Source organism: Protomyctophum parallelum (genome assembly GCF_964188405.1).
Source record: "Protomyctophum parallelum genome assembly, chromosome: 16".
Taxonomy (NCBI): domain Eukaryota; kingdom Metazoa; phylum Chordata; class Actinopteri; order Myctophiformes; family Myctophidae; genus Protomyctophum; species Protomyctophum parallelum.
Window position 1 is genome coordinate 31443161 of NC_139711.1, and position 22990 is coordinate 31466150.

Below are 22990 nucleotides of genomic sequence, written 5' to 3' on the forward strand. Positions count from 1 at the left end.
GGAGATTAGGAACATGAGAACACTAGAAAAGCTAGGAAAAAAAGAAGAAAGAAATATATAAAAAGACAATGAAAGAAGGAAGGAAGGAAAAAAAGTTAACTAAATACAAACAAGCAAGAAAACAAATAGAGAGAAAATAAACAAAACAAGAAAGGGTGGTGGAAAAAAGGAGGTGAAAAGTGTGCAGGAAAGCGGTGCAGCAACCTCTCGAGCTGTGAGCTATTCCAAACATTCCACTCTGCAGCAGCGTTTCACATCTGGATCCCATTAAATAGGGATTGGGTTACACGCCATCTCCCCAGTCTCTCTTATGTGTGAATACTCACCACCATGCACAAATACATTCTCTCTCTCTCTCTCTCTCTAAAGCCTCCTCACTCTGTGCTCGTCTCAGGTAATGGACATCAAACCTGTTTCCCTGTTCACACGTTTCCTGGTACAAGGACTCGTGTTACCCAGGTACTACAAGGCCCTGCATGTGTTGTGTATATGAGCTTACTGGTTAACGCGTGCTAGCGTGTAAAGCTACTACATGCGTAACGTAAGAGGAGTCTATAGTAAGTCAAGCTAACTGGATAGGGCAGTGGGCCAGGGCGGCTAACCTGATTACAGGCCTGCCTCTGCAGGCTTACAGACTGAACAACATGGCTGATGGAAAATCAATACAAACCACCCACACACACACACACACACACAGACAGACACACAGACACACACACACACACACACACACACACACACACACACAACTTGGCATCCCTATTTTGGTTGACGTGAACATTTTCAAACATTTTCAGGATTATCGAAAACTAGCTGATCTACAAGCTCACAGAAAATCACATCATGATGCATTTTGAGGTTATAGATCAGCTGTTTTCGCTATGTTTGCTTGGCACTGTCAAGCACCATAAAGTGTAATGTCCAATAGTATGGGCGTCTTTCACCCTTGCTAAGATTTACAAGCGTTATTGAGACAAAGATGTCCACGAATATGGCCGTTTACTTTATACTGTATGACATGATGTACAATGCATGCTGAGTGACATTAATCACCCAGGACAGATGTTTCGTAAAGGCATCTTAACTTAACAAAAAGCATGTGGAACAAAGGGCACAGCTCTGGAGAACCGAAGCCTTTCAACACATATCTCACCCAGTCCAGCGTCTGAACACACACATCTATCTCACCATCCTTCTAAACCAATGGATTTCAAGCCTTTTGTGCCAAAGGCAACAACAATGGGCAAGTCACCTGTATTCACAGCCAAATCAGGCAATGTAAAAGCGCACATCTTCAATGTTTCTAAAGATATGTGGAGAAAAATGTAATACCAGTAATTAAATAAAATGGCACTACTGGACACCCTGTGTAATGGAATAGGTGTTCATATAGTAAATCAAATAAACCCTCATTTGTATATTGGTCTGGTCCACACAGTTTGGAACTAACCACGGATCTACACATGCAGACTGGAAACTCTGATTGCCCATAATGTCTTACAGCCTAAAACCCCACCCATGCCAGTTGCTTCTATTCTCTATAGTCTTTGGGCCTGTGCCCACCAACCCTCTTTGTTGTGCCAGGCAGTACTGCAATGGACATGTGTCCTGTCTGGGGACAATGCCCAGAACCACCACACGCTGTCCCCTCTATGCCACGCAACAGATGGAACAGACGCAGAGACACGCAAACAAATCTGTTTCTCTCTCTTTGTGTGTGTGTGTGTGAGTGTGTGAGTGTGTGAGTGTGTGTGTGTGTGTGTGTAGGTGAGTGAGTGAGTGAGTGAGTGAGTGAGTGAGTGAGTGATGTGAGTGAGTGAGAGAGTGAGAGTGAGTGAGAGAGAGAGAGAGAGAGAGAGAGAGAGAGAGAGAGAGAGAGAGAGAGAGACACACACACACACACACACACACACACACAGAGAGAGACAGACAGAGAGAGAGACAGACAGAGAGACACACAGAGAGAGACAGGGAGAGACACACAGAGAGAGACAGGGAGAGAGAGAGACAGACAGACAGACAGAGATATGTAACAAATGTGTCCATGTACTACATGTGCTGCTGTACCTTCTGTATACCATGTGTGTGAAAGAAAAGCATAAATCTATAACTGAATATAATAAGCAGACAGGCATGTCAGATGGAAATGTGTGCAAGTTTCATGAAGCTGTATCTTTCAGTTGATGTCTGTGTGTACAGTATGTGTGTGTGTGAGAGAGACAGATAGAGAGAGAGAGAGAGAGAGAGAGATAGAATGCGAGAGAGCATGATTCTGTACTGTACCTGCTTGCCGTGGTCCTCTCTTCCTCCTAAAAGCTGCGCCAGACTGCAGCGCCTCCAAGAGGCCGTCCATGATACCAGTTTCATCACCCTCTGTAGAGAGACAGACAGCAGCATGTTAACACCAATATTAAAGCACAAACACAAGCACGTGTGCACACACATATGCAAGTATGGACACGCACAAACATGCACACCACATACACTAGCATGCGCACGCACACTTTCACTCAGCTTCCTGCTTTGCAGCTATACTACAGTACAATCCTATCCGTGTTCCTCCTCGATCTCAAAATGACATCCATGGGTACCTACGGGTATTTATGTTAGACACACCACAGACACACCCCCAGATTCTCAGCCACACCCACAGGTTTATTGTGGAGTGTGGAGTAGCTATTCAACCACCAGGTGGCGTCGGCCCATGATGAGCAGAGCTATTAAGTCTTAATAGCTTCTAGCAATATGCAGTGGTGGAAAAAGGATCACATCACAGAGGACCCCCTGTTCTGTGGACCCCCTGTTCTGAGAGGACCCCCTGTTCTGAGAGGACCCCCTGTTCTGTGGACCCCCTGTTCTGAGAGGACCCCCTGTTCTGAGAGGACCCCCCTGTACAGTAGTCAGCCTATACTACAGAGGCTACAGCGGAGAGAGTGTGTGTGTGCTGTGTGTGGGGGGGGGGGGGGGGGGGGGGGGGGGTCCTGTAGGTTGGAAGGTCACAGATTCAGTTGTTTTCTTTGGCAGTATTCTGCAGTCCAGAATTGCAGTAATCAAGCCCAGAAAAAACAAGGGCATGGATCAGTGTTTTTGCATCATCTAATGACTGACAGGCTCTGATTCATGCAATATTTCTAAAGGTAAAAAATAAGGCAATCTTGGTAACATGATTGTGTGAATACTTTCTACAAGTCAGGTTGCCAAGTCTGCTTATTATTATGATTGATATTTGATACTCAGTTGTAGTAATAGTTACTATTACTACCGCTAAATATTAGCTATTATTATTACTTCTATCGCTTTCAACAACAAACACGAGAAACTTTCAGCTTCCTGGGGGCCCTCACTGCCTGTCTGTCTGTCGGTCGGTTTTCATGTTCCATTTAGGTTATTTTTTATTGTATATGGGGTATTTGTAAGGGAATTAAAATGTTCAGAAGTGACAGACTACACTACAGTATGCATCCACTGCACACAAAATGAAGTGGGAAACTGAGTTACATGTCCTAACCGTACAGAACTTCTGGGCTGTATGTTTTGATTAATTGAATACACAGGACCTCAATGGAAACAGGCCATATCTTGGGGTTAATCCTTTTGGTAAATTGTGCTTTTATATAGCGCTTTTATCACAAGCGCTTTATAGCATACTCTTGTTTGTATTCAACTTTACTTTAGGTGCGTGTTTCTTGCAAATAAAGTAGTCAATCCATCAATGAGTTATACAATGGAATCCTCATTTATCTCTGAGAGTGTAGCCTACAGGAGTCTGGTTTGAACTTCCAGTCAAGAGTCCTGGCTATGAGACAAATGCAAGCAAGCACATTGGTAGGTTTTTGAGATTCATTCTTTAGATGCTAAATGAAAAATATAGGAACCAGTGTGAAATGTACTTCACGTCAAACTGTAGGTGCTTTCCTGTGCTTCCCCCCCCCCCCCTGCATACCGTTCATAAAGTATTAAATCAATCAACATGAACCCTAACATTAGGTTGTTTGTTTTGAATGTATCATTAGGTTTCCACTTTCCATTTAGTTTAGTTTTTTATTGTAATATGGGGTATATAACTGATTGATTAATTGACTCGGTTATTTAACAGTTTGCAATAAACAAGCACAGAAACTCAGAAAGTACATCTGGTGTGTAGCGAATCTTGTGGACCAGACCCATTGCAAGATGCTGTACTCTGTTGTCAACCCTAAGCCCTTCCAGCCTTTCAAAGTGTGGAGGTGTTAGTTGGATTCGGGGGTTGAGGCCAAGTAGTAGCCTGACCAGCTTATTAGCATGTCTAAAGAGACACTTGAAGCTGGAGATCTGTATGGGCTTCACTCAAAAACCTGAGTAGACCCCAGAATTGTTTTAAAGAGAAAACAAATACCCCTGGAAAAAGTACTAAAGTACTACTTTGGTAATTACAAGTAAAAGTTCGTAATGCAACATTTACTTGAGTAAAAGTACAAAAGTAACAAAAGTAGAAATTACACTTTATGCATAATATACCATTGCAAATTTTCAAATATATTTAATTTTTAGAAAATAGCAGATCTACAAGCTCACAAGCTTGTGTAGCTATATGGCTAAAGTTAATGTGTGTGTGTTTGTGATGTGATCAAAAATCTACAAAGTAACTGGGGGTAATGGGGGTCCCTGGCATATCTTTTCAAATGGGGGTCCCTGGCATATCTCTTCAAATGGGGGGTCCCTGGCATATATTTTCAAATGGGGGTCCCTGGCATATCTCTTCAAATGGGGGGTCCCTGGCATATCTTTTCAAATGGGGGTCCCTGGCATATATTTTCAAATGGGGTCCCTGGCATATCTCTTCAAATGGGGGGTCCCTGGCATATATTTTCAAATGGGGGTCCCTAGCATATCTCTCCAAATGGGGGTCCCTGGCATATCTATATATTAAAAGAGTTTTGCAGCATGTTTTTTTTATTACTTGGTTAATTTGCAAGCTGGGATGTATAGTTGCTCTGGCCTCTGTCCTACTGCCACCTACTGTCCGTTTATTATATTACACAGTGGGTGAAAAAAACACACCCCTTAAGACTAAACCACACCCATCAGAGGTGTGGCTTCCAGAGGTACCCAGGTTCTTTTAAAAACCTATAGGTACCTCTAGGTACTGGCCTGGTACAGACGAAGGGGACAGTACTGTAGTGTAACACAAACATTAATTTTCGCTTTCTAACAACACGGTGGTAACAACCAATCACTGATACCTGACGAAGACCTACAAGAGTCGAAACGATGTACCCGTTTATTTATTATTAATATCAGCTTAATATCAGTGTGCAGACTTCCTTCCTTCTAAACAACCAATCACTCTCACCATGATCACTGTAGGTGATATATGTAATGTAATTACAGTATACATACTTTTGATAGGTCACAGGGCATTTGAATTGCGTATAAGTCGGACCCCGGATGGATTGATAACGTAACCACAACATGCACGCAAACAGAGGGGTATAGTCACCAGTTACATGGCCACAGAGGCCCATTAGCCTCTGTACATTAACCCAAATGGGCAGTGACCCACTTCAGCTACTGCCGCGTCCGGGGGGGAAGGGAGGAGCGCAACACATGCACTTACATTAAGATAACCTCTGTGATCCACCAACACACCCCTTATATAAGACACATGCGGTACACTACTACACACACACACACACACACACACACACGTCAGAGACACGCCCACACTAAACAACAACACAGAAAGGCTACAAAGCTTAGCAGTAGGCCATGTGGCACAGTGGAAAAATACTTGTTAACAGTAGAGTGCGTGTGTGTGTCTTTTGTCATTCAATCACAGCGTCTGTAAAGACTGGTGCCTGTAGGGAATGGTGGGAGAAAAACCAAAGGTGGGTATTCAGTGGCACTTACCTGTGTGTGTGTGTGCGCGCACGTTTGTTTGTGTGTGTGTGTGTGCGCGTGTGGTGATTGTTTTGCGGGGGATCGAGTACCACAGGGCTCAGGCAGATGGCTTTAATTATTCTACTTTGAACCTGGAGACGGAGATGGGGGGGGATGGGGGGAGAGGGGCTTCAGGAAGCAGGGTGCACGGACCGAGGTTAAAGGTTTATGTCTTCACCTCCCCCTGGCACCAACCACGCACATGCACACACGCACAAGTGCACAAGCACACACACAATCTAATCCTGCTGTAAGCCTTGCGGCAGATGGCTTGTGGTCTCGCCTGTCACGTCAGAGAAAGTCACACGCACGCTAGCACACAAACACACACACACACACACAAAGTGGTGGCCAAGTGTTTCACAGCTCACATGCACCGCTCAATGGCCACACCCAGGAACTGCACAAATAGAACATGACACATGAACATGAACATTTTGCGGCCTGTTTTTTTATTTAATTCTTTTGCTCTCCCTGAAGGGAGACACATCTGGCACATTTCCACGCAGCATTTATACTAATCACATGTCTGGCTTAAACCTCTGGCGTGCACTCTCACAGTACACAAATACACACAAACCTATTTGTGAAAAATGTATTGGAGGCACAAGACCTTGCTTGATTGTGCTCAATGTTGACCTGATAAAACAGCCAGCTAAAGAAAAGCCTCTATCATGCTGAGAAGTGTGTCCTGTGGCCCAAGGCCCATGGGTTCTATCCATAGACTGTAAAAAATATGGACAAAGCGTTCCCCGGGTCTAACATGAACGTAAAATGAAGCCTGTAATAATATGCTAATTCCTGATGTAAGTCGCCATCTTTGGTACCAGCTGGCCATTGGCTGGCTCCGTTTTGTATACCAGCTGGTCATTGGCTGCCCAGACAACGAGGCGGGACTTCCCCCCTTCTTCTCCGTTGGTTTTTATTTTGACTCGAGTGGGAGGGGAATCCCGATCATAGACTGTAATGGTAGCCACGCCCCTCAGAACATACGCGATGGTTTTTTTTCTTTATGGTCATTTTTTTAATTAATGGGACCATAATTTTCCAAAAAGAATATTATGACATTAGAAATGAGACTTTAAACTAGTGACTGGAAGAAGAAAGTATTCATGACCATGTTTATTAAGGTAATACAGTCTAGGTGAAGTTGGGCCAAAATACATGGGCCTCTATGGAGCTATGGGGCTTTTTGGGTCCGGTCCAGCGCCACAACAGGCCATTATATGAACTACCGATTTCAAATGAGGCTTCACGAAATATCTGGCTGACTGCCCCCCTGGTTCTATCACACTACACTCTTTGAGAGTGTGTCCTGTGGCCCATGGGTTCTAACACACTACACTCTTTGAGAGTGTGTCCTGTGGCCCATGGGTTCTATCACACTACACTCTTTGAGAGTGTGTCCTGTGGCCCATGGGTTCTATCACACTACACTCTTTGAGAGTGTGTCCTGTGGCCCATGGGTTCTATCACACTACACTCTTTGAGAGTGTGTCCTGTGGCCCATGGGTTCTAACACACTACACCACTTTGAGGGTGTGTCCTGTGGCCCATGGGTTCTATCACACTACACTCTTTGAGAGTGTGTCCTGTGGCCTATGGGTTCTATCACACTACACTCTTTGAGAGTGTGTCCTGTGGCCTATGGGTTCTATCACACTACACTCTTTGAGAGTGTGTCCTGTGGCCCATGGGTTCTATCACACTACACTCTTTGAGGGTGTGTCCTGTGGCCCATGGGTTCTATCACACTACACTCTTTGAGGGTGTGTCCTGTGGCCCATGGGTTCTATCACACTACACTCTTTGAGGGTGTGTCCTGTGGCCCATGGGTTCTATCACACTACACTCTTTGAGGGTGTGTCCTGTGGCCCATGGGTTCTATCACACTACACTCTTTGAGGGTGTGTCCTGTGGCCCATGGGTTCTATCACACTACACTCTTTGAGGGTGTGTCCTGTGGCCCATGGGTTCTATCACACTACACTCTTTGAGGGTGTGTCCTGTGGCCCATGGGTTCTAACACACTACACTCTTTGAGGGTGTGTCCTGTGGCCCATGGGCACACTTTGTGCCATGTTTACAGCTGCATGGGAAGCTTTGTTTGACTCTCATAAATATAGCACTGAGTTAAATGACTTCTTGGCACCAGTGCTATTTATGGTCATTTGCTACTGGTAAATCAAGCCATGCTTCCATGCATGCCGTTATGTAGTTCACAGTGCCACAGAGCCGCAGACAATCAACATGTAATCAATATGAAAGTGGGTGACAGAACTGGTGGTCAAGGTCATTATCGACAGGATGGTGTGGCAGGCAAAAGACAGACAGACACGCACACGCACACACGCACACACACACACACACACACACACACACACACACACACACACACACACACACACAAAAGAGTACTCTTGTGTAGAGCAACAGCACCCCTGATGGCTGTTCACACACATGATGAGAGATAGGGCTGCATAGTGCAGAAAAAAGGCAGAAAACTCAGAGGAACAAACCAAGAGAGAAAGGAGTGATTGGAAGAATGACCCCCACAGACTCCATTCTATCAAATATCATGTACTGTACATGCATTATTGTCCCTCTCTCCTTTCCCGGTAACACGTGGTGAAGCAGTGGGCTCACCATGCTGATATCAGCCCCCCACCCGACACACACACACACACACCCACCCCCCCACCGCTTCTGGGAGGCAATCACATCAACGCTAATCCCTCAGGCAACATCTGTTGCCCTACTCTCCTTTTGCCTTCTCTCTCTTCCCACCCCTCCCCCACATGCACAAAGGTTCCAATTTCTAATGTGGAGTAACGGCACTCCTAGTGGCAGTTCCCAGACTCACAGTCCTGAGGGTGTGCTTATTACACACACAGCCTTCAGCACGCACGCACACACACAACGCCCACACAGTCACACACACACGGCCTCTAGTGCAGACGGTACTGACACCTAGCTGCAACAACGAGGAAGTATTTCCCAACGTGTCAGTGATGGACATGCCAGGACGAAAACATCCTCTTCACCAAACAGCAAAGTTGAACAAGGGATTGCAGAGACAGTGAAATCTGGAGGGCAGCCAACCACACACACCCTGCTGTCCTATACTTCCCTCATACCTGCTTCCAAACTTCCAAAACCGTGGCCTGAAAGTAACCCTAAGCTGAAATATTAGATTTAGGAGAAACAGGCAGCCTACATTCTTAATTTAGTGATTATTAACAGCATCACATGCTTGAGTAAATGTGGTATAACTGAGGCTCTCTCTGTGTGTGTGTGTGTGTGTGTGTGTGTGTGTGTAGTAAATGTGGTCCAACTGAGGCTCCATTGTGTGTGTGTGTATGTGTGTGTCTGTGGGAATGGCAAGGCCATGAACTACAAACAAAAACTGACCGTCCAGGGCTCAAAAACTCTGGGATACTGTCTGTTTGCGTGCGTGCGCGTGTGTGTGTGTGCGTGCGTGCGGCGCCTCGAGTGAGTGTGTGATAAAGTGTGAGTAAGAGAGAGATTAAAACAGTGTGAGAGAGAGAAATGGTATGTGTTGGAAAAGAGTGTGAGAAAGGAAAAGAAAGAGACAGATAGAGAGACAGAGAAAATATGAGACACGGTTGAATGGAGCCATTGTTTAACGGCCAGTGAAATCTGAAGGTCTACTGTATAAGCAAATACACAACAAAGACCAGGTGTGTGTGTGTGTGTGTGTGTGTGTGTGTGTGCTTTGCGTATGATGGGTGTTTTTAAATAAGGGTGTGTGTTGAATGGCTCCAGGCTACGAGGGCAGTCAAATCTACCACCTGTATGTAAATGATCTTCACCGGTCCAACACACGCACGCAGAGCTTTGAGATATTGTGTTCCCCGTGGACATGCCTATAGTCTCTGACCATGAAATTTGACTACCAGCACTCTATTCCATACTTTTTTTTAGAGAGAGAGAGAGAGAGAGAGAGAGAGGAGAGAGAGAGAGAGGAGAGGAGAGGAGAGGAGAGGAGAGGAGAGGAGAGGAGAGGAGAGGAGAGGAGAGGAGAGGAGAGGAGAGGAGAGGAGAGGAGAGGAGAGGAGAGGAGAGGAGAGGAGAGGAGAGGAGAGGAGAGGAGAGGAGAGGAGAGGAGAGGAGAGGAGAGGAGAGGAGAGGAGAGGAGAGGAGAGGAGAGGAGAGGAGAGGAGAGGAGAGGAGAGGAGAGGAGAGGAGAGGAGAGGAGAGGAGAGGAGAGGAGAGGAGAGGAGAGGAGAGGAGAGGAGAGGAGAGGAGGAGAGAGAGAGAGAGAGATGAATGGAAAAATAAACTAATAAGAAAACAAAGGGGAAAGAGGGGGAAAGGGGAGAGAAGAGAAGCCAGCTGGAACATGGCTATGAGGAGCCAGGGTGACTTTTCTTTTTATAAAGAAGTTAACAAAAGCATGCGCACACACACTACACACACAATTTGTAAAGTTAGAGGACCCGAAAAAGGTTTCAAAATACACACAAACAAACTCAAAGAAACAAACACGGCACATTGGAACTCAGCAGAGTGGAATACTGATGACTGTGGAGCTGTGGAGTCCCAGGAGAGTCTAAATGGAGCCGAGTAGAGGAATGTATTTAAACTAGGTCAGAGAGAGAGAGAGAGAAAGAAAGCTAGAGAAAGAAAGTATGTATCAGGCAGACAGACAAAGTGTGCATATGATTATGCATGTATGTGAGCCTGAAAGGTTTGAGATATTGTGTGTGTGTGTGTGTGTGTGTGTGCGCACGCGTGTGTATTAAACTGGATCAAAAGCTGCTATCCCAGCCTGTTTTCATTGTAATGGTGTCTTGTACAACATGATAAAGCGATTTACTCTGTCTCCTTCCGTCCTCTCTCACAACAGCAAATCCTCTGTTCACAAGAGTAAAAAAGGGCTCTATCCTCTCATTCTCTCTCTCTCTCTGTTGCTTTATAATTGTCATTCCGTCGTTTCGCAAGGTCATCAACATTCGATTAACTTTGGTCTGGGAGTGGAGACAGACTGTTCTTTTTACACACAAACACGGCGGGCATGCACACACTCACACGCACACACACAGCATCCACAGAAGTGTGGACTCTGAGTGCCCCCAACTGGCATGAGAGAGAAATACACAATGAGAGCAGACAAGCATCTCTCTTTCTCTCTCTCTCACACACACACACACACACACACACACACACACACACACACACACACACACACACACACACACACACACACACAGAGAGACACACACACACACACGCACACACAGAGAGAGACAGACAGAGACAGACAGACAGACAGACACTATCCAGGCAGCCAACATGACCTGCGTTGATGTCGAGGAGCTGGCTCTTCTTGAGCTTCTCCTCCTTCTCCTTCTCAGCCTTCTCTCGGGCCAGCTTGGCTCTCCTGATCTTCTCCTCAGACTCCCTTCTCTTTTGGTTCTCCTTCACCGCTTGCTGGAGGGAACACACAGGAAGTCAGGCCGTGCATGTGTGCTTGGCTGCCTAGGGCAGAGGTTCTCAGAGGTTCACCCCACACTTTAGGCGTACTTTGTAGGCTGAAAAAGATCACACTTAGGTCCGCCTCACAAAGTTTGTGAAGTGGACCTAAGTGGTTAAACTGAAGTGATATTGATAAATTCCAAATATTAAAGGCACCCCTGGACTTGCGTCAAGTCACCCAGGCTGACACGGCACCCACTTTGAGAAACCCTGACCTAGAGTGCATTTGGAGTTCATATCCCAAATTCATATTCATAACAGAAGATTATGAACCACAGTTATGTTTCCATCCTTGCATTGCAATCAGCTGAGAAGCATTCTAATGAGTGTCACTATCTCTCGATAACAGCACTCCCGGTGCAGCACTCCCTGTTTATCTTATAGCTGCGTCATTTTTGTATAAATATAAATAAATATGTATAATGCAACTGTGGTATAATTGCAATAATATACAGAAGGTTGTTATACCCTGCAATATTGTCCTCCTGTCTATTTTTTTTTACTACCGTATTTTGAAAAAACATTTTTTGAATTCAACTAGCTGATCTACATCGCTACGTTGTTGGCTATTTTAACTATAGTAAAAATAGTAAAAAAGGCAAAGTAGTTTAGGGAGAATGGGCTTAGCATGGACGAAAATAGAGCTCTATATCTCACAGTATAGTACTCTCTATCATGCACTGCTAACTGTAAGTATAGCCACACAGCTACATTGAGCTACAATGAGGATCTATAATACTAAGGATAAGGATTTAGAAACAAACACATAGGCATTCTATAGGCTCGACTACTGTAGCAGTGTTTTTATCGGTGTCCTCAATACATTTGTCCTTACTAATATACGTCTGTTGATAATTGATCTTTTAAATATTGCTACTGGTCAAACAAAGCACTGAATGTTTTAGGTCTCTCCAGAACTAAAAAAAATGTTATTTGACAGTTTTATTTTAACATCAACATGTTCTATCCTTGTTTAATACGGTTTAAAACTATTTCTAATTATATTCAAATGTCCTTTTATAATCTTAATGGTGTGTAAAGCACTTTGAATCTGCAAGCAATTTGTAGACTCTCAGTGTAAGGATCTGTTTTCACACAGTGTAAAATTATAAGAGTACAGTTTTACACTAATAACCAACTAATATGAGGTTCAATCTTTACAATCTTTGAGTCAACCCAACACTCATGTGTGAATAGACAGTTGTATGATGATTGATGTGCGTGTGCATGTGCATATGTGCTTGTGTGAGAGGAAGAATCACACTTCAAAAGCCAAAAAGGCGATGGTCGTTAGCCATGTTAACTGGTTGAACAAGTTGTCAGCAGTGAAAATCCTGCCAATAATTACACTCACAGTTGACATATAAACGGACAATAACATCTGCTGTTGGTGACTTCCAGTATTGTGTCAATATGAACAGGTGCACACACTCCCCCCCCCCCCCCCACCTTCGACTCCAGAATCTAATCTCTATTTCTCTCACTCCCTCATTTTTGCTTCACTAGCAAATTAGTGTGTGTGTGTGCGTGCGTGTGTGTTTGTGAAGAGATAGGTTAATAATTGCTATGCAATACAATTCTCCTGACGAATTTGAGTTTATGGATGATACTGTACAATTTAATCAATTAAAAAAACATGAATTATAAATACTCTTTGGACCGGTATCCTTTTATAACACTTACATTTGTTTTGGTTCTCTATTCTATTCTTGATTTCACTTTTAACCAGCATTTATAGTCTGGGGTGAAGATTTGGTGGAAAAGGTAGATCAAGGTCAAGAGATTTGGTGTAAACAGTAGAGCCCTGAGGGACCCCGGTAAACTAAGTATATTAGGGTAATGATGCCTAATGCCTATTGATATCATGTGAATCTTTGAATTGCTTTTGTGTAAGAAATTTGTAGACAATTAGAAACTAAGCACTCGGGTGGCGCCATGGTAAAGTCACTGCTCATGGAAAATCCACCGTGGTGCAACAGGCTTTGTCGGGCATCTATGCGAACACAACTGGCCGGTGTTCGGGGGAGGAGAGGGGAGGGTGACATTGGTCACTGCATGTATTCCTACGGGCCAGGGTGGCACCTGTCAGTGGGTAGTGTTGGGCTCCTCACTGGCAGGTGAGTCAGTAGGATACAACAGTAATGGAATCTATTATCAAACACAACGACTAAATTGGGTAGAAAAAGGACGTAAAGAAATATTGCCTACTATAAAAAGAAAATGAGAAATTAACTTGAGCTTGCACCTTCACACACAAACTGACCTGGAACATGTTCTTGAAGGTGTTGAGATCTCCAAAGAACTCCTCAACGGAGATCTTCCGCGGGTCGAAGACAAAATAATCTCCCAGGTCACTGTACTGCTTCTCCATGTTCTTATGCATCAAGTCCAGCTTCTCGTACTGCTCACGAGCGCTGCCCACGAAGCTGTGAGGAACCACGGCTAAGGAACGCAGAACCCACTCACACACCACTACTGGTAAGGGGGCTACTAGACCAGTGGTTCATGAACTTTTTAGTTCAAGACCCAAAAGAGAAATTAGACTATTGCCTGGGACCCAAACTAGTGAAAATATCTAATCTACAAGCTCACAACACACCGTTTCGTGCTGCGTAGTGAGCTTGTAGATAGTATTTACATTATGAAGAGGATATATACAAAACAAATGATTTTGGAGCGATGGAAATAAGCGAATTAGCACTAAAACCCAATGCCCCATTCAATTCAATTCAATTCAGTGAGGGCAAAAATAATGTGCTTTTGCACAAAATAACACGTGGACTTCTTTGGTGGGGACGTAACGACTACAAATAAAGGTAAGAAAGCCTTCTAGTCTGAAATTCTCCTTTAAACTTTGTTTTTTTAATTATGGAAATTATATTTTTTTCATTTTATTTATGAAATGTATGAAAAACATTGGAACTGTTTTAATATTTTTTTTGTTTGTTTAAACTTTAGAAATAATATATATTTTTAATTTAGGAAAGTCCGCCATCCCAAGACATGGGTGCCGCCCTGTACTGGGACTACAAGGACAAAAACCCAGCACACTTAAAATAATTTAACTCTCTTAATTTAACTGTGGCAGTGTGCGAATGCAACCACATATAGAATCCTTTGGGTTACCTTTGTACACTCACAGAGTTGCAATGGCTAAACGAACACAGAGGATTTCACTCAGTATATTTAATATGTGAAGCAGGAAGGATATGGACATCTTCTCCGCAAACAGGTCCCTGTCGCTCTGGGGAGGAGGGAAGGTTTCCAAGTCTTTCTCCAAATTCTTGATCTGACTTCCCATCTGGTCCAGGTTCTTCTGAAGGAGCTCCGCCGGCACTGCAGGAGGAATGATGAGGGGAATGTCAGCCACCAATCGAGACATGAAACTGTATATCAAAGGCCTTTGTTATCCCATTAAGAAGACCGTCGTAGACAAATGCCTTCTAAATCAGTAGTTCTCACACAAAACTTAAAAAGAAACCACACACATCTGAACTGATTTTGGCCAGGGACCGAGAAGATTTGTTAATTATTTAAAAACTTTCTGAATTTTTAAAAGTATCCAATCTACAAGCTTGTAGATCTGCTATTTTTGAATAGCCTTAGTACAACATAGGATTACAGTGGTTAAACAGATTTTTATGCAATATTAACTTATTTTGCTGGGGACCACCTGGAAGGTCCCCACTTTGAGAAGCACACCAACCCAGCCGAAGGCTAGCTCAGATGAGCGGTCGGCAGGGAGCTGTTAGGTGTTAAGTGTCGTGCTAAGGGACACTTCAGACTTGCAGATAGACGAGCCAAGGGTCGAACTGGAGACCTTCTGATTACCCGACAGCCTCATCTATGCCTGCCCCCCTAATAGATTAATTAAATAAACTGTAAGGGAGTGATAAGCACACGAGAAGAGGAGATAAGGATATAATCATCAAGAGACAGTCCACTACAGTGAGTGTGTGTGTGTGTGTGACTTAAACCCTAAACTTTGTTGACGGGACTCTCAAGGAATAGGCCCCCTCCTATTTTCCCTCTACACTGTTTCACTTTATATGCAAAAAAAATATATATAAGCTGTTCTGGTGATCTGACAGTGGCGTTGTGGTTAGAGTGCCCGCCCTGAAACTGGGAGGTTGGGGATTCGATCCCCGGGCCAGGTCATACCAAAGCCTGTAAAAATGGGGTGCTTGGCACTCAGCATGAATGGGTTGTATTTTTTTAAACAGTTTCAACTAAAATATATGCTTCTGGGGTTATTTATATATTTTATTTAAATATTTTTAGATGGGAGTCGGAGGCCAAATACATATTATTTTGGGGGCCCTAGACATGAAAAGGTTTGAGCACCACTGATAAATAGTGACATAGTGATTTAGAAGGCATTTGTAGAGTGGGCCACGGGTCTTAACGGGTGAACTGTGTGAGCAGGTGGATGAAGGTAGACTACTGTACCTCTGCTGGCCTTCTCCACGTGGACCAGCTCATCAGGGAAGCCCATAACGTCAGGGTACTGCTCCTGACACACATCAGCCAGGAAGTGGAGCAGCGTCTGCTTCTGGTCAGCTGACTTGGTGTCACGCAGCTGATTGGATGGGTGGTTGTTTTGGGAAGGAAAGAATGAAGGAAGGAAGGAAGCGAGGGGGTTCCAAAATTAGTCAAAGTTAACTTGGGCCAAGTGTGTTTGTTTGTTTGCGTGTGTGTCTAAGGTTGAGTGCTTTGTTGTGAAAGGCAGTGATTCAGTTTCCTCTGTAATGTACATTGATGAGTCAGAAAAGCCATTCTTATCACACAAGCAGTCATATGTCTAATTATGTAATATATTTCTCTTGCCGTTTCAGATTGTTATGTCAGCATGCCTACCTATTAGATTATGAAGTAAAAAGCAAGGCTTTTTACATGTGGTGAAACTAATTTGTACGTTTGACTTGTCCTCACACTACAGTACACTTTTGACACGGTGACCTCAAAGGCTTTGGCATGGAGAGGGAGCCACATGCGTGTTTAGAGGGAGCCTCCCGTGTCCCAAACACGCCGCATGAGTATATGTTACCTTGCAGAGGTAGGATATGGTGAAACCGAAGGCCTTGGCGTTACGGGAGCCAGCGTTCATGTAGTTTCCCACCAGCAGGATGATCTCCAGCAGCTGGGTGAAGTTCTGGCTCTTCCTCAGCTCCTCGCAGGCCGCGGTCACGGACACCACGTCTGGCTTGAGGTTGTTCAGCTGCTCCTCGAACTGCAGCTTGAACAGGATGGCCTGGAGGCGGGGCTTCAGACGCTTTACACTGGACATCTGGCCAGGAAGAGAACAGACAGCAGGGTGAGGTGATACACGTTTACACTGGACATCTGGCCAGAATGTGAAGCACACTCCTGGCTGGCACGTGGTGAAATTAACCACTTTCAACCTGGTGTCATTCTCTGTAGGCACCATTTATTTTCATTTTTTAAGTGAAAGTAGCACATAGTCACATTGGGATGCAATGTAAGCTTGTAGGACATAGCACTGAAGTGTTTAAACTGTTCCGCATTTTACAGGGGATACCCTGGAACCCCTCCAAGGATCCCTGGAGGTCCTCAGACTTCACTTTGTTAACCACTGTCATGGACGTTTTGTGGTCTCCATAGTCGAACAAGGTATCCTGTGTTTAACTGTGACCTGTTTTACTCATGTTTTCTTCCCGAGTCTAATAGGCTGACGGCGGCCCAAGTCCGTCTCACTATCTTCACATTTCGTACGCCTCATTTAACTACACATTGATTTCCCTGCACATGTTCCGGTCTGATATTTTCCAAGCCAGCTGGTAAATCACTCTAGAAGACAAGATAACTTTTTTTGTGTGTGTGCACGTACTCACCACCACTCCAAACTGTTCGGCCTCAGCCAGGTCCTCATATTCGTCCTTCATCTCTGCCAGCACACTCAGCTGTTCCTGCTCTGGTAGCTGTTTGATCATGTTCTGCACAAAAGCAAAAACACAATACAAAAAAAACGACACACAGGAACTGATTAATGTCTGACGGGGCAGATAAAGTTCCCACTGCAACCGGTCAGCTCATAGGAAAATGTCCCATTGCAGAGGGAGGACGTGTCAATTTTCACCCATGAATACATTGATTACCGACTAATGCAGAGCATTAAGGCTTTACTATAATACACAGTACAATATTATTGTGCAAGAGGTTTGGGAGGCTTAGAATAAATGTTTGTAATTTTAATTTAATTTTGAAGCATGACATATACAGTAGTAAGTGTTGTTGGAGTATTCAAATATTAGTTGTTACACATGTCCCCATAAACAAACACCAGAGTAGTTCTGTACCTGCACCATGGACTCGGTCAGAAGCTTCTCATTGACTTCCAAGATGACATTTTTGATTTCTTCATAGGGAAGACGGAATGAACCTAGGAAAATAGCTGGAGTATGCGCGCGCGCACACACACGCACACGCACACACACACACACACACACACACACACACACACACACACACACACACACACACACACACACACACACACACAGACTTCTTAAGTCAAATGGCTTATGTAGGTTAAGAGCTCTAATAGGCTATGACCACATATAGCTGCTTTTTCAAATATGAGCATCACAAAGCACATTATTTAGTCATTCTCATACGTAATAGCCAATGTTATGATTAAGCATAATAAAGTCCCTCTTAACAACACCATGAGGCAAGGTGGAGTTAAAGTTGAGACATGTTCATCTTGGAGCACCCCCAAAACATACCACCTCAGAAACTGCGTTGTTTGGTGGACCAACGCCTGCCACGACCAAACCACTGAAAACTATGCTGTCACAATAATGACAAAGGACAGAAAGGGAGAAACCATCTAAACAAGTGAATAAATACTAAACCACTGTTCTGGGGACCGCAGAAACCCTCTCATCGCACATATGCTTTTGGACTTACAAAGATTCTGGCAAGTCTTGGAGTCAAGCACCTTCAACTCCTTTACTTTCTTCTTCTGTGTCTGTTTCACCTCTCCGCCATCCTGTTCCTTTTTGGCTGCAGCGAGTAAAAGATAGAGAAAGAGAGATACATATAGGTAGAGAGATAACAATGGGAGACAGGATTTAAATTATGTTAATTCAACTCACAATTGTACAATTGGACCCATTAGGGTCTCTTAAGATTTGAGGAAGTGGCAGCTGCTGGGAGATGAGTAAAATGACCTTGAAACAGAATTAAAAGATTGAGGGGGAATGAGTGGGCAGAGACAGAGAGACAGCAGGTTCAGAGAGAGATTGTTATGGAGGCTGACAGGCTCCCCCAGCTGTGTGGTGTCATGGAGGTCTGGGGATGACTCAATCAGCGGCTTGGGATGGCATGGAACTATAGTGAAATTGTTCGATAAGGGCATGGGAAGGAGTTCCCTGACGCCCGGCTGGTGGAGACCGCCACATATGTAAGTAGATGATATGGTTGGACATTCCATGGCTGTGATAGCCTGACACTCAGCCTGAATTTTCATTTCGTTTCACTCCATTATTCAGTCTGAACGCCCTCCCTACTACAACCGTTTCTGGGATGGGCGTTGCCAAAGAGGCAGTCTTCGGTGATTGGTTCATACCAACAAATCAGAAAAGAATAGTAGGAAAGCAGATGGCATTGTGTCAATCATGTGGCTATGGCTAACCCGTTTGCTAACCAAACAAACACAGCCAACGAGCGCTACTAGTATGTAAACAAAAGCGGTAAAATATGTCGTGTCTTCAAAGAAACTATTTATCATACGTCGATTTAATAGCCAGATTGATACAGTCGTGAGTTACCGCAGTGGGGGAAGCCATGTTTGTTTGTTTCTGGACGGCACTGTTGTTTGACGTCATCGAGTTGAAACGACGCTGATTCGTCGGTTGGATTTCCAACCGAGTCTGAGACCTCCTTCGGGAGCGTCACCAGACCCTAAATTGCCTGAACATAATTTTTTAATGTGGCTAGCGATTTAGGGGCTGGAGCCAGGCTATGGCTGTGAGGCAGTAAACAACCACAGTTGGGTTCATGGCTATGTGCAAGTAGGCATACTGCACACAAACCCATGTGACAGAGGTACACTTGACATGCAATTGTTCCGACAAGGTCAGGATTGTGACTGAGGAAGAATGAATTGTGTGTATGAGGGTGCAATGTGATGTATGCGGGTGGTCCACAAGCACATGGGCTTGAACACATACAGTAGCACTGTGCCATACACTGTATTACAGGATAATGTAAAGCTAAAGATGACATAATCAAGTTTAAGAAAAGCAGAAAAGGTCAGGGGTGCTCTGAAGTCTAAATATCTGTGATGATGGTGCTCTTTGGCAGGGAACACAAAAGTTAAAATCAAAATCAATCTATAAATGTCTCTGTATGTCTGTAAGCCATGTAACTCGAGAACCGTTTGCCCCGTTCGACACTCGTGTTCCACACCCCCACAGGGAGTGCAGTGCCGCCCGGTGTTGAGTCCGTCGGATAGCCGGTTATCCAGAACCAGCACAAAAGCCTTTGCCTGGGCTCTAGACCTGATCACCCCTATTATCTCCATATATGGAGCTGGCCTGTTCTGACATCTGCATAGACTCCATATTTGGGCATGCCTGACAAAGAACTCCATATATGGGCATAAAAGGGACACAGACATAATAACTGGGTGGGGCATTCATTTCCAACTTGCATCATTCCAAGTAGGCCATTGCCCAACGGGCACTGCTCTAGTCTATCTAAAAATGTGCCATGTCTCTGTATGTCTGTAACCCACGTAACTTGAGAACCGGCACAGCCTTTTTGAGGGCCCTTAAGGCGGTGTCGCCGGTTGAAAATATCAGATGTACAAGCTCAGGAAAAAAACACATGGAGATACATTGTGAGCTTGTATATCGGCTGAGTTTGGCATGTGACCCCATCAACGTCAATGTATAAATAAGGCTTTACAATCACGTTTAGGTTTTATTCCATTATCCATCCTGTCTACTCTCAACTTGAGCATGTCTGTACATTTCCACTCAGCAGCCTTTGTATAATTCTATCTGTGGAGTTCAGTAATTTCTCCTTCTCTCTGTCCCTCTTTTCTTCTCTTCACAGACAGAACAGGAAGCAAGGATCACGGCCTGGACAGCAGCCAGACAGGAAACGGTATGCATGTGTTCAATCGGTTTCCCACACTCATTCTCTCTCTCTCACACACACACACACACACACACACACACACACACTAGAAAACAATGAAAATACATGTTACGGCCATATTCACTAGCTGCCCACCTGCTCCAATTGGCTGCCGATGACCTCATATTACAGGCTAACATTAAGTGTTTTACCGAGATGAGCCTAGCTGTCTGGAGTGAGACAAAGAAACCAGACTGCTATTGGTGCGCACGCACACACGCACGCACGCACACACACACACACACACACACACACACACACACACACACACACACACACACACACACACACACACACACACACACACACACACACACACACACACACACACACACACACACACACACACACACACACACACTAGTTGAACCACACTACTGTATGTCTACTTATTAGCAAGTTCTGATACATTATAACAAAATCAACTGGTTTCAAAACCAGACAATATATATTCTCTCTTCTTCTCTCAGCCAGCGAACCTCGCTTCTAACTTCCTCAGTGAAAACAGTTACATTAGGCATTTAGTATATTAGATTACTGATGACATATGCTAGCCGTGCTTTTCAGTGGCTCCGCTTTACACACAACGACGCTGTCGTTCTCCAGACTTTGTGTGGAGGAGAAAACAAGTCATCCGTCCATCCATCTGTCCGTCCAGTCAAGCAGGGCTTTGTCTCAGTGGGAGAGAAGACACTCAGTCAGACAGTCTGTTAACAAGCTGAACTTCTCTCCCCTCATTCACTCAGTTGAACAGTACGTACACACACAGTCAGTCCAGTCAGCCGGTCCGCTAACAAGGTCCCCATCTCTTCGCTGGACCCTTCAGATGGAACACACGCGCGCACACGTTTGTATTACTGGACTTGTGAGGACATCAGAATTCGAGGTCGGTCAGCATTAAAAAGTAGCCTATTTAATAGGGAAAACTGTAACCCTAAACCTGACCCGTCATCATAAGAATCTTCTTAGGACCAGGAAAATGGTCTGCTGCATTTATCAAATATTACTGTACTTGTGGGGACATTTGGTCTTCACAAGTATAGTAATATAAACACACACACACACACACCATTGCCTCACTGAGCCCCATTGTCTCTCCCAGTGAATCACTTCCTATCAGTCTCCTTATGTCTCTGTCCAAGACTCGTCATGAAGTTGTAATCGGCTTGCCGGTGACAATTACACAGATGTTGTATTGTGTTAACCGGCTAGATATCATGTGGTTTATATCACGTGTGTAATGTGCGCCGAGTATCAGCCACATATAGATTGTAAATACTATTGTGTCCAGCAGCACTCTCCTGCTGAATGCAGGACAGGAAATCTACCATTTTACACACACATGCATGCGCACACACACACACACAGGAACATCCTTCAGGACAGCCGAGAGGAAGCATCATGAGGAAGCAGCAGGCACAAACATGCGCACGCGCACGCACACGCACACACACACACACACACACACACACACACACAGTCACACACACACACACACACACACACACACACACAGTCACACAGTCACACACACACACACACACACACACACACACACACACACACACACACACACACACACACACACACACACACACAGGAAATTACTTGGATGCTGAGTTGTTGTGACAAACATAATTCTGGATAAAAAAAGACAGAAGGGTCAGAGAACATCTCACACAGTGAAATCTAGCTTTGTGTGAAACAACAACAGACACGGAGACAGAATGAAATAAACAAGTGGAGGCCACACACTGCACACCCGCACATGTACGCGCATGCATGTGCACATATGCATGTGCACACACTCGCACGTGTATGCATGCATGTGCACATACATGATGCCACCACAGTGGAGTTCTAGGCCAAATCTGGGTATAGCATATAATCCCATACTGTGACTTAATCCAGTATACTATGTGACACACATGACCTGAGCATCATGTCAGAGGGACAGTGTCAGAGTGTGTGCATGTGTCCATATGTGTACCAGGGAGATGGAGAGAGGAAGGTTTGTGAATTGTGTGCGTCTACAACATCCATAACATCTACAGTGCTGGCTGCGCTCTAGCCAATCACACCCAGTCTAGCGATGCTGACATCATGACTGATTCATAAAATGGGGTCTGGTGTGCCGATTGTAAAATGGCCGCACTCTGGCTTCCACATGCACAGGGTATTCATTTATGAGCCTATGCTGCCCCCGGTGGCCGCTATGAAGCACTGCGGCCACAGCAGCTCTTAGTCACCGCGGGGGGAAGGAGAGGAGATGACAGAGGCAGAAACAGGCTAAACGTGGAACAACACACACGTATGACCAGGCAGGGGCACGCACGCACACACACACACACACACACACACACACACACACACACACACACACACACACACACACACACACACA

The 22990-nt window shown here is 44.7% G+C and overlaps 2 protein-coding genes across 2 annotated transcripts in view; both read right to left on the reverse strand.

The window, feature by feature from the left end:
* LOC310872949 (protein diaphanous homolog 1-like) overlaps positions 1 to 18459 on the reverse strand; it is a 31559-nt gene extending 13100 nt beyond the window's left edge. Inside the window, exons 1-9 of the mRNA XM_083785165.1 lie at positions 18349 to 18459; positions 17736 to 17830; positions 17271 to 17372; positions 16466 to 16705; positions 15868 to 15997; positions 14629 to 14754; positions 13682 to 13845; positions 11241 to 11373; positions 2284 to 2373 (exon numbers count right to left, since the gene is read on the reverse strand). Of these exons, the coding sequence (XP_083641291.1) occupies positions 2284 to 2373; positions 11241 to 11373; positions 13682 to 13845; positions 14629 to 14754; positions 15868 to 15997; positions 16466 to 16705; positions 17271 to 17372; positions 17736 to 17744 (994 nt within the window). The 5' untranslated portion in view covers positions 17745 to 17830; positions 18349 to 18459. The remainder of the gene's footprint in view (positions 1 to 2283; positions 2374 to 11240; positions 11374 to 13681; positions 13846 to 14628; positions 14755 to 15867; positions 15998 to 16465; positions 16706 to 17270; positions 17373 to 17735; positions 17831 to 18348) is intronic.
* The window catches only part of LOC310873755 (protein diaphanous homolog 1-like), a gene marked incomplete at its 3' end in the record, with an annotated part of 344698 nt that overhangs the window by 185180 nt on the left and 136528 nt on the right, over positions 1 to 22990 (reverse strand). The gene's annotated exons all lie outside the window — the stretch shown is intronic.